At 41.9% G+C, this 17,474-nt stretch overlaps 1 protein-coding gene across 1 annotated transcript; it reads right to left on the bottom strand.

Annotated features, from left to right (window-relative positions):
• Positions 1-46: 46 nt before the first annotated feature.
• Positions 47-4,535, bottom strand: pex13 (peroxisomal biogenesis factor 13). The gene is made up of 4 exons (XM_030748096.1): positions 4,354-4,535; positions 2,681-3,375; positions 1,121-1,243; positions 47-643 (listed from the first exon to the last, which is right to left on the bottom strand). Exons 1-4 carry the CDS (start codon positions 4,425-4,427, stop codon positions 288-290), a joined length of 1,248 nt encoding a protein of 415 aa, XP_030603956.1. The 5' UTR covers positions 4,428-4,535; the 3' UTR covers positions 47-287.
• Positions 4,536-17,474: the final 12,939 nt, after the last annotated feature.

Genomic DNA, 17,474 nt, shown 5'->3' with positions numbered 1-17,474 from the left:
AAAAAAAAAAAAAAAAAAAAAAAAAAAAAAAAAAAAAAAAAGGGGAAAAAAAAAAAAAATGTGATTTAAGCTCAGATTTAAAGACACACACAGGGAACCTGTGCGGAAACTATTTTTGACAAATAAGTAAAATCAGAAGGTCCAGACTGCATCTGAGGATTTGAATTGAGAGCTATCTGAACAGTTCCTGATGCAGTCTGTGAATCTACTGACAGCTGATTAGTTAAGCTCCAGAGTTACAGACTGAGCTACCCACTGTTATGAATGAAAACCTACGGACACAACCATCACAGATCAGTCTTCTCAGGGATGTTAAGTGGTGTGCTGGAGGGCGCGCTGGAGGATCCCTGACTGAAGGAAGCTGGTGTTTCTCCATACACCGACTCCAGCAGCTCCTCTGAGGAAGCGGAGGCCGAGGAGACGTGAGGGGTAAAGCCTTGGGCTCCGGTTGGCTGCATTTGTGCAGCCAAGGTTGTTTGGGAGGCTTGTGCGTTCCCCCGCTGGGCCTGAGCAGGCCTCCCCATATCTGCATGCCGGCGGCCTCTCCTCTTGCCGAGGATCTTGACATAGTTGGCTGGGACGAGCCCTTTGGTTGCGCCGTCTACGCTGGCCAAGAGCCAGCCACGCACATGGGGCTGATGCTCTAAACACAGGGGAGAGGAAAGCACTGTGATAGTCATAAACACTGGGCAGAAACTCTACCACCTCAAACCACAATATCTGTTATATTTTTTTAACCAATGAAGCTCCTCAGATTATATTTAATCCAGGGAAGAATAACTCCATTAACCATGGAAATAAGTCATAATCTCTAGAAAGAATAAGCCCAGCCTGCACAGTAACAAACCATATGTTAATTCTATATTAAAAAAAACAAAAAACAAGAGTTAACATCCACCCTGCAATCATGCTCAAGACTGAATGACTCCATATTCAAATACTTAATTTTTAATGACATTAACCCCATGATATAATGTTAAACAGAATATTACCACATTGATGGAATCTTTTGGTCAAACCAGTCAGTATTAACTACTTTTGGCCTTTACCTATTGTACACAGAGGTGAAATCTACTACTAAATAAATAAAAAGCCCAGCAGTCACTAAAGAGTTCATCACCTTTAGGAGCAAGGTTGAGCATCTCTCCGGCACGCACAGAGATCTCCTCCTGAGAAGCAGCTGTAAAGTCGTATTCTGCTCTGGCTACCACGTGGTCGTCCTCCCCGCTGGCCCAGTTAGTGTCTAAACAAAGCAACAAAGCAGAGTTAAAGAGATTCATATTTTAAACAAAAAACAGGCCGCCTGCTTTATAGATTTATCAGTCACAAGGTAAATACCATACGGGCCCCAATTTTTTTGCCACTGAGTTGCAGAAAGGCACGTTCTGTCAAAATAAGCAAAGCCATTTTTACATGTGAACTGCAGCCCCGAACATTTCCAGGACCATTAATGACTCTCAAACTTTATGACAGCAGCTTTATTTTGCCACAATTCAAAATAATGAGCATCTGTGCTGATTCTCCATGTGTGAAAACGGCTTAAATGTCAGCAAGTGTCTTGCTGATGGGTTGGAAATATATACTATACTGCCAAAAGTATTCGCGCATCAGCCTTCACACACACACACGAACTTGAGTAACATCCCCTTCTTAATCCATCGGGTTTAATATGATGTTGATCGACCCTTTGCAGCTATAACAGCTTCAACTCTTCTCGGAAGGCTTTCCACGAGGTTTAGGAGTGTTTATGGGAATTTTTGACCAGTCTTCCAGAAGCACATTTGTGAGGTCAGACACTGATGTTTGCTGAGAAGGCCTGGCTCACCGTCTCTGCTCTAATTCATCTCAAAGGAGTTCTTTGGGGTTGAGGTCAGGACTCTGTGCAGGCCAGTCAAGTTCTTCCACACCAAACTCACTCATCTGTCTTTATGGACCTGCTTTGTGCACTGGTGTTCCTGTTGGAACAGGAAGAGGCCACGCCCCAAACTGTTCCCACAAAGTTGGAAGCATGAAATTGTCCAAAATGCCTGGGGGTCTAATAACTGTTAGCTCCCCCAAACGAGTACCTTTCTCCCAGCAACCGCCAAACCCAGATTCAACCATCAGATTGTCAGACAGGGAAGTGTGATTCATCACTCCAGAGTGATGTCTCCACTGCTCTAGAATCCAGTGGCAACGTGCTTTACACTACTGCATTCGATGCTTTGCATTGTGCTTGGTGATGTAAGGCCATGGAAACCCATTCCATGAAGCTCTGTTTATTAAGTTTGGAGGTCTCTAGTGGTTGACTCTGCAGAAAGTTGGTGACCTCTGTGCACCCCAGCATCTGCTGATCCCACTCTGATTTTATGTGGCCTGTTGCACAGGTAGCATCCTATCACAGTACCACACTGGAATTCACTGAGCTCCTGAGAGCGACCCATTCTTTCGCAAATGTTTGTAGAAGCAGTCTGCATGCCTAGGAGCTTGGTTTTATACACCTGTGACCATTGAAGTGATTGGAACACCTGAAATCAATGATTTAGATGGGCGAGTGAATAATTTCGGCAATACAGCGTACTTCTTTGGGCAGTCACGCTAAAGAAACCCAACTTTACAGAGCCACACCTGGGGACAGCTCACAGAACAAAAATGTATGTATGAACATGTGACTGTTTGCTGTTCTATCTGCAAACCTTACCTTTTACTTCAGAGTCAGCAGAGGAGCTCAACTTCCAGATAAGGTAGGGTACACCCAAAACTAGAGCAAAAAACATCAAGATAGGCCAGGATTTAACCGTCTGATCTTCCATCTCTCTGGATGAACTCGTACTCGGGGCCTCACTGGGGTTGGCCCACAGGGCTTCAACCTCAGGATCTAGCCTCCGCCCAAGCAGCTTCTGCGCCAAGCGGTACAAGTAGTGCAACGTGCGCACCAGAGCAAACTTTGACAAAACCCGGGTGAGATGCACGCGCAGTCGTGTGACGTGGTTGAGTACTTCCAGCACAGCACGGAAACCGTTATGCAGCGCTGAAAAGGTGGCATCCATCATCATACTGATTGACGCAAACGCGTGGACAATGCTCTCGATGGACTCAAAGGCACCGCGGCTGCTCTCTTCCGCCTGCTGGACAAACCTGCTGGGGGGGACATCTTCAAGGTGGGGCAAATGTCTGTACCCTCCCAGGCCGTAGCCGCCACCACCATAGCCATAGCTGTAGGGGCTGTAGCCACCGTAGATGGAGCTCCCATAGGGGCTATAAGAGGAGAAGGAGCTGTAGGATGGACGGTAGGACTGCTGGACAGGACGAGGGGGCACCGGGGGCACCATCCTGGGCAGGACAGGAAGTCCAGCAGAGGTAGAGGTGCCTGCAGCTATTCCCAAATCTGTAGACCTATTCGGCAACAAAGATATAAGATTAAGTATAATTAGGTGATATTTCAAACCAGCATTCACTGAGCAGAATATTAGTTCAGGAAAGCCAAGGAGTTATGCTAAATCAGAGTCCACAAACTGCATGAACAGTTCATAAAGTCAACAGTCCCTCCAGCCCCATCTCTAGCTCTGCTAATCTCCATCTGCATATGTATATAAACTGTGGAAAAAATAAATAAATTCACTGTGCCGCTCTCCAACGACCAGCAGCTACCAGCAACTTTTAGCATGGGATGTTTCCTTGCATGAGCTGCCATCGTAAAGCAGTCAACGCACCTTAAATATCTGATCATTCAGTTTTCCCAATCCAACGACTGTATTCTCTTAAGCTTAAAAAAAAAAAAAGTACCAGATTAAATTCCATTTCCTCAAAGTGTAAAAAGTGGCAAAGCGTGTGGGATACACCTCTTCTACTTAACAAGCAGAGAAGGCACGGCCGCTGCCTAATATCCAGGTATTTTAGAGAACGTTACAGGCAAGGTAATCACTTCATTTATTGGTAAAGTGACAAAAGACAACAGCGGCTGAATAGATTAACTACCAAACAAATAGAAATTAAATTATTTTAGAAGAATTGCATTAAGTCTGTGTGGCTTTTACATTTATTAATTAGAATTGCAACCAAAAAAAAAAAAAAAAAAAAAAAAAAAGACTCCCTGAGGACACACGGCCTCACAAGACCAAACGAGCTAGTTAGCCAATTTTCCCAGCTGTGTGCCCTTTGCAGGGCAATTTGTTGCCATTACTTTAAAATGGCAACAAATTGCTCTGTCAACCTCAAAAACGACTCATTAGTTTCCAATAATTTCTACCATCATGTCAACTATTAAAAGAAACTGTCAACTGTTGTCTAACGACTCCTGCATGACAGCTTTAGCACCGTAGCTGTAAACACTTGCACGCTTCTTAGCACCGCGGCCCGGTAACACCCGCTCACCTGTAATTTAACGGCACACCCACAGACCCTGGAATCCGCCTTTCCCATGGCCTTGTTGGGGGTTGCGAATCCATAGCGAAATGTGTGTCCACAATACGCAGCGTAAAGCCCTGACCGAAACCCCTTCGAGGTAGTCTGCAGCGATCTTCCCGTATTTCTGCTGCTTCGTCTTCCTCCCTGAGGTTTATTGGCGGTAAGAAAACAAGAATTGGTGCGTTACCGCCACCCTCTGGTGCGGAGCGTGGCGCCTGCTCTGTAAAGTGGAGTGAAGTGTGGGGCCAACACACATTTTGGCTACTTTTGGCTACTTTTGGATTACTTTTGGCAATGATGGTTCAGTTACGCCAGTAACATGTAATAAATTCGTCATTTAAGTCGGTTAGTTATTCTGTAAAACCAATATATGACTTCATGAAGCTAATTTTGTGAGTTAGATGATATCTATGAGGTTAGACTTCACTTTTATTAACCTCAGGAAATATATGTTTAATCTGCTATCTCCAAGTCTAAATTTTGATTTTGGTCTCATCTCTCTTGTCTCTTCATGCACATTTCTAGAGTTTTCTTTTAAATTCTGTAAAACCACTTTTTTTTCCAAGTCTTTTTTTAATTTAAACGTTACCTTGTAGTTGTTCTTTCCTCTTTTTCCCCCTCTGTGTTTGATACCTTTCCTTTAGTTTCTGAAGCTTGTCCCACTGAAGTGAACTAGCAAATCATTTTTTTTTAATTTTGTTTTTTTTTTGTGGCTTTCTTTGAAATCTGCCATTTTTTTCTCCTTTTGTATCAAAATGTTCAGGTATCCATAAAAATATCACTACAAGCACCACCACGTGAACAAGTATGTTTGTTTTACTTTCACGTACAATCTTATGGTCCAAAAACTCTTTTCATGTATTTATATTATGACAAATCCAAATGTCATGCATATGCATACTAAAATTGTATACATGAAACAACCACCGGACTATTTGTCCCAAAACAATCCAATATGGGGTAACCAGCTGTTCACCCCAGGAAGAGCAGATGCTCTGTATCAGCACAGCACTCTCTTGAAGAACAGAGGCATAAATTCAAATAGAAAACATATTTTCCAACATCTATGGGTGATAAATTTTTATTAAAGCACATCAACACTTATTAGACCCCTGCAAAAAAAAAAAAAAAAGAAAAAGAGAGAGATTAGAGTGACATGTGAGAAGATCATCTGTTGCCAAACTGCTCGAGCTGAGCTGTCTGATGTGCTCATTTCTAATCCTGTCCATTCTGCTCTCTCCCAGTGAAGCTCTTGCATCTTCAGCTGCACTCCATCTCCACATTTCCACCCGCTCCACCCTCCCTCTTCTTCACCTCTCTTGTGCACTATCCTTTGGGTGGCTGAGCCCAGGTATTTAAACCTATCCACCTTCACTACCTCTGCTCCTTGCAGCTTCACCGTTGCACCTGCCTCCCTCTAAAGCGAATCAAAATGAATGTTTTATAGTAAATCGCGCAGTGTTTGGTTTGATGTAACCTTAGGACTGATCATTTTTATGTGATTTTAATTATGCTCTTTGCTACACTTTTGCTAAGGATGTGGATTACTATAAGAGGCAGGGCTTGCTGTTCATTATTATGGTTAATATAAAAAAAAAAAAAAAAGTTGCACTTCGCATTACTGTCCAATAGAGGGTGCTGTAACTCATCATAAAAGGCTGATGCACCTTCGTGGCCTCTAATATTAAAGATTAAAGGGAATTTCCCCCTGTACACTGTAATTAAATAAACAACACTTTAAAAAAAAATCACAGTCTTACTAACTAATATGCAGTCATTTTAACTGTTCTTTTTTAATGTTATCCGAGGAGAAACATTAACACGTTTCTGATGTTTGGGTTTTCATTCCAAACTGAGACAGCTGGAATGTGAAATGTGAGTGAACAGGTTTTGGTTACCAAAAGAAAAAAAAAAAAAAAAGCTGCACTTCAAAGTCTGCTGTCCTCATTCTAATGCACCCAAGATGACACTGTTTCCTCTATCTAGACAGTAAAGGTGCTAAGATCTGATAAGAGCTTCATTTTATCCTCTGAAACCCGCTCAGCAAAAAGAAACAACATGCATTTCACACAGTTTCACACCTCTGACACTGACAGAAGATGAAGACCTGCTTGTTGAGCAGAATTTTTTTTTTTGGTGGTATCACTACCTCTGTTGTCAGAAATACTGCTGACAGAGCAGCTCTGAGATTTGACTTTATAACCAGTTGTGTGAATTAGGTTTGGGGATGCGTTCACAAGCTCTCCGTAATGTCAGTTAACTCTGAAATAAGGTCTTTGAGGGGGTGACCTATGACTCTGCCGCTGCAAGCGTGAGCAAAGGAGGTGTACGGTGTGGTTTAGGAGGAAGCCCTGTGATGTCAAGCTCTATTGGTGTGTGTGGGTGGGTGGGAGTGGGGTACGCACAGTTGTCACATTAGATTCCCTAAGGGTGGTATGACAGAAAACACCAGTGTGCTCTCGCAGCGTAGGAGTACAATACTGAGGCTGCCTTTTTGCGGCATGATGGTGTCAGAATCCCAGGCCGAAGGTGCGAATCCAAGTGCCTGCCTGTGGTGCCGCTGAGTGGGGGAAGATCGTTGAACTGATGATGCTTCTGATATTTGGGGTTTGTGCCATACAGCTCTGACCTTTTCTATTGTGATGATATTGGAAGGTCAAAAAAAAGAGTGATCTTTACAGTTATGGATGTATGAGAGTCATTATTGGATGTAAACTCACTGCAGCTGCCACTCTGCTGGGAACAATTTTAACCGGGATGCAGGAACTGATTATAGAAGCTATCCCAGGCAATCCCAAACATGTTGAACTGGGTCAAGCCTGGGCTCTGTGCTCGATACTTCATCAACTTACAGGGAAAAACTGTTTTTTGATCTGGTTTTAGGACCATGCCAATAAGCAGAAAGGATACAGTTTCCCAACATCGGTGTTAGGGAACCTCTAGGGGTTGCAAAAAACGTTATCAAGATGAAATCACAGTAAAATAATTATAATTAAATATAAATAGAACATAAAAATGTTTTTGGAATAACGCATTTCCACCAAATATGAAGCTATAGATGTCTTGCATGACAGCCAAATGGCTGAGAGCTGTTTGCCAAATTGAACATGATACAACCAACAGTCGCAAGGGAAAAATGTGTTTTCAAACAGGTTGCAAGGGGATTCTGGAGGTTTCTGGCTGTCACTGGGTGAAAAGGAGGTGCTGCACCAAAAACCTTGTGATTGCAGTGTGGTGGTCCTTAGCAGATTGCCGCAGTTTGCACGGACGACGCAAACTTGTCTGCAAACACTTGTCTGCAAACTTGAAAAACTGCGATGCAAAGCAGAAACGGAGAACATTCACCTTCGAAGTGAAAGTTGTGCCACAGCACTGCAGCCAACACATATCAAAAGACTCAGTTTTCACTTCAGGTAAATGTTCTCTGTTTCATGTTTGTGTCACACTTTTCACAGTTTCACTAAGTAGCTGGTGTTAGTGTTTGCAGACAAGCTGGCATCTTCCATGCAATCTACGGGCGACCGCAGCAATCTGCTAGCGACCAAAGGTTTTCGCCAAGCCGGTCGGGGGATACACATTTATCCCCAGTGAACAGTGGCTGGCAGATGGTCTTTAGGCCTGTTTGACTGGAGCCTTTTTCACTTGACTCTACAGCATCACGTGCAAAACTGGCAGGCAAGTTAACATGTGGTTAGCAGTTATGCTAAAAACCTCAATTGCTAGGAGGCAGCTTAGCTTAGTGCAAAGATGGGGGGGGGGGACCCAAAAACATATTAGTGAAGGCTGCCGAGTGTCTAGACTGGCTTGGTTGTCACACATGTCACATTTTTAGTCTGCAGTTCCTTCTCTCCCATTGGTAATCGCTTCAATCATTGTTCTCAAAGCTGAGATTAGTTTAACTTGGTTCCCACCCACTGTGTGTATCTAACAGTAACTTTTCCTGTCATTGCTAAAAATTGCTGTTTTTTGTTGACATTCCATGGTTTCTGGTTGCTTCATTATCCCTAGTCCCTTTGTGTGTACGCCTCTTTGGGCATGAAGAACCCAGCGGTATAAACTCTGTCAGGATCTCGGCGCTCTAAGACAGATAATCTATTCCCTGCTGTCGCTGAATGAGCAAGAAATGACCAAAATGAAGAGGAACCAAGAGAAACGCCTCTGCTGACATGTATATTTAAAATGATTGGAAATAAATTTGGTGGGCCATCCACAAACTTACCCCGTATATTCCTGTCTTTATACAGCTGAAATAGGGGGTGATGAAAGAAAAGATTAGTTCAAAGAATCGCTGAGAACGCGTTCTGAACTTCCAGTACTCCTGCTGTATTTTTTATGGGAAGCACGTTGGAATGGCCTGAAAGTGATGAACGTACTTTTTTTTACACACACGGCCTCACCCTTCCTCTTTGTGTTACATACTTGGCATTGTAATATACATGGCAGAGGGGAAGAAACAAATTCTAACAAAAGTGGAACTGTTAAGAGAAAAATATTGGTGGAACATACAGAAGCTATTTGAAATGTGTGTGTATTTAACACCTCTGTGGGCCACAGTGTGTTGACATAGTCATGTGGCTGCTTCTCAAAAAAGGAAATACAGTAATGCCATGACCGTAGAGTCAAATGAGTCAAACGAGTCAAACTAGGTAACAGTGTTGCAATGGAAGCAATATTATCAAGTTGTGTTATCGGATACATGAGGAGCACACAGTGTAAAAAGCAGCTATAAAAGAACCAGTAAAACTAATAAAACTTGTAAAATTAGGATTAATTTAATCAGATGCTGTAGCAGAAAGGTATAAGACTGAGACACAGTACTGAATCCTCTTGCTCTGTAATCAAAGAGTTGATCAACAGCTGAACCAGGAAACAATGAACCAGCCATTTGCACAATTGTGTGCTCCACATGCAGTAATAGATGTGAAACTGCTCACAGTTTCACTGAGAGCAGGCATACCTCCTTATTATCATATTTAGGATTTCCTTGCTGAACCATATCCATAAAGTGAATCAGTATGAAAACTGAGTGATCAGACATCAGGTTGGTGCTCTGTTTGGAGCTGGGAGTGAAGCCATAATACTCTGAAACATTCATAGTAAAAGTACATAACCTTTAATAGAATTTAAAATCCTTCTCCTCACATACAAGGTCTTGAATAATCAGGCCCCATCTTATCTCAAAGACCTCATAGTACCATATCACCCCAATAGAGCACTTTGCTCTCAGACTGCTGGCTTACTTGTGGTTCCTCGGATACTTAAGAGTAGAATGGGAGGCAGAGCCTTCAGCTTTCAGGCCCATCTTCTGTGGAACCAGCTCCCAGCTTGGAGTCAGGAGACAGACACCCTCTCTATTTTTAAGATTAGGCTTAAAACTTTCCTTTATGATCAAGCCTATAGTTAGGGCTGGATCAGGTGACCCTGAACCACCCTTTAGTTATGCTGCTATAGGCCTAGGCTGCTGGGGGGGGTTCCTCTTTCTTTTCATTCACCTTATTTAGTTTGTTTATACTCCGCTCTGCATTTAATCATTAATTGTTATTAATCTCTGGCTCTCTCCCCTCAGCCCAACCGGTCGCAGCAGATGACCCCCCCCTCCCTGAGCCTGGTTCTGCTGCAGGTTTCTTCCTGTTAAAAGGGAGTTTTTCCTTTCCACTGTCGCCAAGTGCTGCTCATAGGGGGTCGTATTGACTGTTGGGTTTTCTCTGTATTATTGTAGGGTCTTTACCCACAATACAAAGCGCCTTGAGGCGACTGTTTGTTGTGATTTGGCGCTATATAAATAAAATTGAATTGAATTGAAACCTTATTTCAGGACAGTCACTAAGTTACCACTGCAGTAATTTTGGTAATGAATCTGACTTCCAGAAGAACTTTGTACTCTTTTAGTAAATCTAATAGACTAAGCTAGTAATTTCTTAGTGCTACAAGTTTTATTTTCTATAATATAGCTTTAAATTTTATTCTACTTAATTTGTGTTTTGGGTTACCAGAACATAAATGAACTTAAACTCTTCAAATGGAAACTAACTAAGTTAGACTTATAGCTAAGTCAGTTATGGCTGGTCATCATAAGCTACCTTAAATACTATCATTTCAATTTAGTTTTTACTGTTTTGGTCTCTATAAGCTTTGTCTATATGAATAATAAGACTTAAAATCCTGTATGATTAAGGCAGTAGCAGTGTAAAGATATTTGGTTTTTCAAGTAAGTTCATATTAATCCTGATTTTTGCTAGCCAACTCGAGCTTCAGCTATGGTCAGGTCTTATTTAAAAAAGCAAGCTAGAAAACAGTCATACTGGCAAACTGTCGACTCAGACGTGATGGACTTCAGGCTTTCTGGTTCCTGCTAATTTTTAATTATGTTTTTGAACACTAAACATTTGGTTTCTTCATTGATGCAGAAGTCAAAGCGTGAACTCCTTCTAGCCCAAATTTGTACTTACTGCTACTTTAAAACTATTTGGAGCAGTGGTTAACCCACTTCCTGATTTGGGTTGGACTGGGTTGATTTTAGGGGTAAGGGCTGCTCACTTTACTTGCTCATATCAAAAAATCAATGAAAAGAATGAGGCCACACATATCTGTTGAACACTCAGTAACAGACAGGTATACACGCTCTAGTCAAACATTTACAGCAGCAGCTACATGGGATTTTCCCTGCTCTGAACATGAGTTAGGTCTTGCACGAGGAGCTGTTCTAGCAACACATACTGTACAATACCTATAATTAAAATGTGCTGCAGGAAGTTGGCAAATTGTAGGATCAGAGGCTGGAAGTAAAAGCATGCTCCAAATTTCATAGACAACTCAGTGGGAAGGAGACCCATTTCTGATCATGACGTTGTTGTTCAGTTAATGCAGAAGAAATGATTCACAAAAAATGGACTTTGCAAATCCCATATGCAAAACTGACATAATAAACTTTTTTTAGGTAACTAAAAAACTATATGTTATGTATTTGTGGCTCAGCAGAGCAAAGTGAAGTTAAGAGGCTAGATTCCTTATTTGAGAAAGAGGTGCGCTGAGCAGGTCAAAAAGAAAAATCCAGTTTTTGCAGCTATATTTAGTGTTACTAAGTAGTAATAATCAGATAAATTCACAGAAATGATGTAATCAGAAATATGTAATTAAATAAGGGAAGTGTATAAATACCATTAAAAATAACTTTCTGCTCAGTAATAAGTGTGCAAGCGCGCTGAGGACAGGCCTGCCCTATAATAATTCCTGCCCAGTTTTGTGAGCTGACAGCAAGTTCATTTAGGTGGAGCTGGTGTAGCCAGCAACTATTTACAGTGTGAAAGGGAGTGAGAGGAGGAGGAGGGAAATGGGAGGAGACAGAGCAGCAGAGGAGGGGCATTACAGGAAATGAGTGGCTAAACAGGTCTAGCTTGGCTTTTCCAGGACATGGTTAAGAAATACTCAAAGGTAGACACTGCCACAAGCACCTGGGACAGGCTGTCTCTGTGACACTCACATGCCCGTGGAATGCATGTGCAGCTATACACTCACGCAGTGCTGCTGCTGTGAGAACTGTCTGCGTAACACTGACGCTGAAGTGAAATGCCCTGATGAAATGCTTCATTATTTTTGTCCACGTGAGGACATTCTGTCCTGTCGTTATTCAATTAACTGGATATGATGTAGCAGTATATGAAATATGACAGTTGTGGCTTAACCTGTTTTCACATGTGTTTTTATTAACTCACTATCAAAGTGCGGGATTAAAGACGGGCAGCTAATGAACAACAAAAAAATTCTGAGCTTTCAGAGTTTGTGCAAATGGTTTGCTTTCCTGTGGCCTCCACAACATATGGAGAAAAAAAAACTACCATCAAAGAAATGATGTCAGCCCAGTTCAAGTGTGTTATTATCGATGTTGAGTCCAAATGTCAGTGTAGTAACAGCACCATTACAGGAACCAACAACATAAATCGTTAATATTTCAGCTGCAGATTAAAATAAGAAATGCCACAAAAAACATTTAAAAAAAAAAACACCATCTCACAGCCTGGTTAAAGTAAATAATCTCAAAATCTGCATGTTTTCTTTAATGTTTTGTCAGATAAATAAACATGGATCTACCTTCTTATGTCAACAATTTGGTCAAAAACATCTGTGTAACATTAAATAGGTCATTTATAATAACTGTCACCCGGTGCTGCTGTTGCAGTCGTCTCTGGGGGCTGTTTTATGCTCTTTGAGCTCATTGATTTGGTTTTGTTGCTTGAAACTTTGCTATTGTGCTCTCCATAATAAAGTTGGCAACTAGCTGGTGGAGACTGTGAAAAACAACTAAAAGCAGAGTGGAACGGTTTCACCGTTTACTATTTGGCAGGAGGTCAGAAACACAAACTGCATGGTAGGCAGTAATTACACTTGTTGATTGCTGCGCTATTAGAAATTGTGATAACCACCATATTGGGTTTAGCTAATTTATGATTCATTTCAGAAGGCTGCTTGAGTCAAACTGACAAATACTGTAATTAAACTGAAAGTCCAATAACAATATGCTGCGTGTCTATGAGCTGGGAGCAGAAAACCCAAACTAGTACAACTCGTGAGTGGATTGTTGACGGTATCCTGTGCAGTGAGGTTAAATCAGGGTTCACTGTGGTTCCGTTAAACGAGACAGGAAGGAAGCTGCTTAGAGCATTTCTCCTCAGCCTCCTGATATGAGAGAAAACAAACATCTCCACTGTAGTACATCCTGGGTTCCTTGGTAATGACGCTTCAGGACACGCTAAATGTAAACTACCTTGTCAACAGCAAACACTGAATTTTACAAGAAACAAGATCATAATCAAAATGTTGATTTGTCACCTATCGGCATCTCTTATTTGTGATGAAAATGTGAATGGCACTGATGTAAAAGAGAAACTCATCGATTCCCTTCAGCTGTACTTGTAAAAATATATTTGATATTGCTTTAATGATATGGCCAGTCCTTGTACTTGACCATTTTTTTTTTGTTGTTGTTGTTGTTGTTAAGCCAGACAACACTGACCTATGAATCATTCATAAAAAAAAGGCACCTAACTCAAAGGATGAACTAGCATTGTGTCAACACATAACAGACAACTTAGAGCTAATTTTATCTTTAGGCACTTTGTTAGTAGTGTCAGTAAGTACAGAGGAGGTCATGAGAGGTACAACAGTGTCTGCAGCCATCTGTAAAACACAGTGGGGGCTCTGTCATGGTTCGGGGCTCCATTTCAGCCAGTGGTGTTGGAGAAATTGTCCAAACCGATTAAACTATGAACACAGAAAAGTGCAGACTTTTAAGAGATAAGATAAGATAAAACTTTAATAATCCCACGACGGGGAAATTTGTGCATTACAGCAGCTCAATACAGAGAAAAAATGAAAAGGATGAGTAAGAACAAATAACTAAACTAAAAACTAAAATTCAATAGAATAAAATAAAATAGCAAAAAAACTATACACATATACATAAGCACTATATACATAAATATATATATCAGTGTCAATACCCACATTTACATATACACACATATACACACACGTCAAAACACTATATAAAGATATCAAAATATTATATACATTTGTAGCCGGTAAGGTACACAGCATACACGGTATGCATTATATGGGTGAGTGTAATAAATAAAATGTATCTGACTGTATGGATAAAGTGATGGCAGAGGAGGTAAAGTGTCCAAGTGACTCAAGACATTATGATGTGTTATACAGTCTAACTGCTGTTGGGATGAATGACCTGCGAAAGCGCTCCTTCCTGCAGCGAGGATGTTTCAGGAGCTGCTCAGCTCACCCACGGTCTCATGAAGAGGGTGATGGGGGTTGTCCATGATGGATGTCAGCTTTGCTAGCATCCTCCTCTCACCCACCACCATCACAGACTCTAGAGGACATCCCAACACAGAGCTAGACCTCCGCACCAGTTTGTCGATCCTGCTCCTGTCCCTTTCGGTGCATCCACCCCCCCAGCAGGCCACTGCGTAGAAAAGGGCAGATGCTACCACTGAGTCATAAAAAGTCTTTAACAGAGTCCTGCAGACACCAAAGGACCTCAGTCTCCTCAGCAGGTGTAGTCGACTCTGGCCCTTCTTATACAGGACGTCTGTGTTTGTACTCCAGTCCAGCTTGTTATTGAGATGAACACCCAGGTACTTGTAGGAGACCACTGTCTCAATATCCTTTCCCTGGATGTTCACCGGTGCTGTAGGGGGTGGCTTCCTCCTGAAGTCTATGATCATCTCCTTCGTCTTGCTGGCGTTGATTTGGAGTGCGTTGTTCTCACACCAGCCGACAAAGTCACTGATGACACCCCTGTATTCCTGGTCGTTCCCATCTGATACGCATCCAATGATGGCCGTATCATCTGAGAACTTCTGTAGGTGGCAGTGGTCTGAATTGTACCTGAAATCTGAGGTGTACAGACTGAACAGGAAGGGTGAGAGGACCGTGCCCTGTGGCGCCCCCGTGCTGCAGACTACTACATCAGACACACAGTCATGGCACCTCACATACTGTGGTCTGTTGGTGAGGTAGTTGATGATCCATGCCGTCAGCTGCCTGTCCACTCCGGCTCCCTCCATCTTCCCTCTCAACAGTGCAGGCTGGATGGTGTTGAAAGCACTGGAGAAGTCAATGAACATGACCCTCACAGTGTTCCCTGCCTGCTCTAGGTGAGAGAGGGATCTGTGCAGCAGGTAGATGACGGCATCGTCCACCCCGATGCCAGGCTGGTAGGCGAACTGCAGGGGGTCCAGCGCTGAGCTCACCAGTGGGCGGAGGTGGTGCAGGATGAGCCTCTCCATGGTCTTCATCAGGTGAGAAGTCAGGGCCACAGGTCTGTAGTGGTTGGACTCCCTGGGATGTGCGATCTTTGGCACTGGAACTATGCAGGAAGTCTTCCACAGTTCAGGAACCCTCTCCAGATTCAGGCTCAGGTTGAAGATGTGCAGTACCACCTGACAGAGCTGGTCTGCACAATCCCTGAGCAGTCTGGAGCTGATTCCATCTGGACCCGCTGCCTTCCTGCAGTACCATGCAGTACCATACAGAAAGCATCTGATGGGAAACAGGATCATTTTTCAGCATGACAATGACCCCAAACACACTGTCAATGCAGGCATCAGTCACAGATTGGCCTCCCCAGAGCATCACTGAAGCAGTGTGGGATCACCTGGACAAAATATTGACTTTCAAGCTTTTTATGGGGACTTAGATTAGTTTTACGTGAAGAGAACCAGAATCTGGAAAACTTCATTGATCCAGAATGGTATGTTTTTTGTGGCAACAGTTACACAAGAGTTTGAAAGATGCTAATTATACATTTACATAGGAAATATAGACAAAAAAGCACTGGGGGGCATTTCATGATTACAAACTCAGTGATGTCACATGGATTGCTTGATTAGTGGAGTGAGGGGGAAATAACAGGAAAAGCAACACGCAGAAACTGGCAACAATTCTTAGAGTTACTAATCCTGTAGAAATAGCAGCTTCTGCGTGTTGCTTCAGAGTAACGTATATGAATATGGACTGTTTGACGCACACCATCTCAGTCCTTACAGGAGCTGTAGGATATTTATGTCTTTTTGAAGTGCTGCTGAGCAAAATGCTGATTAATTGCAAGAACCACTCTGTTTTGAAAGATTTTTAGATATTCAGCAGAAATTTGTCACATTCTTGCCGCTAGATTATTGAAACCTTGAGATAATATTTAGTTTCACATGTGTCAGAACTGTACGTCATACATATAATAGGCAGGTTTTCCTTTTTTACATAAACCTCGGGAGATGACATAGTGACTTGACCATTCTTGATTTTATCTTTTACTTACAAGTCATAACAAAGGCATACAGGCAGATTATCATCTGTTTTTGGTGGCAGTCTTGAGGAAATGTCGTACAAATAAGAAATCAAGCCAACAGATTTCAAGTTAATTGCTTTATGACAATCTAGTTAGCTACAGAGAAATGAAACTGAGCTTGAGCAGTCAGGCTTTTATTTCCAAAAGATCATATGGAAAAGGGCTCATCTTTGAAACCACACTAGCACTAAATATAAAGATTCAAATAAATATGATGATTTATAATTTGGTATATTACATATAAAATACTTTGTATAGGATGGCTAATAAGATGCATCCAAAGTGTTCGGCCCACCCATGTCCACTTACTCAACTGACATTGCTCAACAGTATCAACTATAGTCCCTACATTTCCCTTATTGTGCAACTGGTTAGTCCTGGTTTTGGCAGAAACAAAGACATTTGAGAGTATTGAATAAAAACGTGTTTGTAAAATATCTTCAGCTTAGCACAAAGACTGAAAAAGGGAAAGACAGCTGGCCTGGCTTTGTCAAAATATGACAAAACACCAGCCTTCCAGCTCATCTACAGTCTACAAATCAGGTTTTCTTACCTTCAAACATGCCAGGTCCTTTAAGTTTTTAATTCTAACCTAAACTAGGCTAATCTTAACTAAAGCTGGTTATCAGTCTTTGTGACTTTCCCCAAACAGGTGAAATCATTTGAGTAGAATGAACAATAATTTCAGCAGTTATGTCATAATGTGCCACACTTTTGTTAAGCTGGGAAATCCTCCTTAAACCCTCTTTTAGAATCCTTATGCTGAGCTAGCCTAACTAATTGCAAGCTAGATATGAAACTTTTTTTTTTTTTTTGATAGTGTTGAAAGCACTGTGCCTGGACTCATAAAGGTGTAGGTTGACCCATGACTGCAGATATTCATCTCAGGCCTTTTGATGTTATTTTGTTGGACAGACAAGGAAGTGAATAATGCTTTGGTCACAGCTGAAGTCATGAGAAGTCATGTCCTCATGCTAAATATCAGCAGGGGACAGGCTCGGTCTAAATCGAAAGTCCAGAGTCATGTGGCCAAGTCTACTCATTGCTTTGTTGATTATTCAGGAAGAGGCATCATCAGGCTATCTACACCTCATTATTTCCTGGAGAAGATTATGTTTAACACAAATAACTAGAATAAGTGCCACACCCTATTCACCAAGTTTTTTATATACAGTCTTAACTGATTGTAATGTTTTCAATCTGGGAATTCAGCTTTAACACAGCTGTT

The sequence above is a fragment of the Archocentrus centrarchus genome, chromosome 15 (genome assembly GCF_007364275.1).
Source record: "Archocentrus centrarchus isolate MPI-CPG fArcCen1 chromosome 15, fArcCen1, whole genome shotgun sequence".
NCBI lineage: Eukaryota > Metazoa > Chordata > Actinopteri > Cichliformes > Cichlidae > Archocentrus > Archocentrus centrarchus.
The sequence above is the reverse complement of the archived record's forward strand: the minus strand, read 5'-3'. Positions and strand labels throughout refer to the sequence as shown.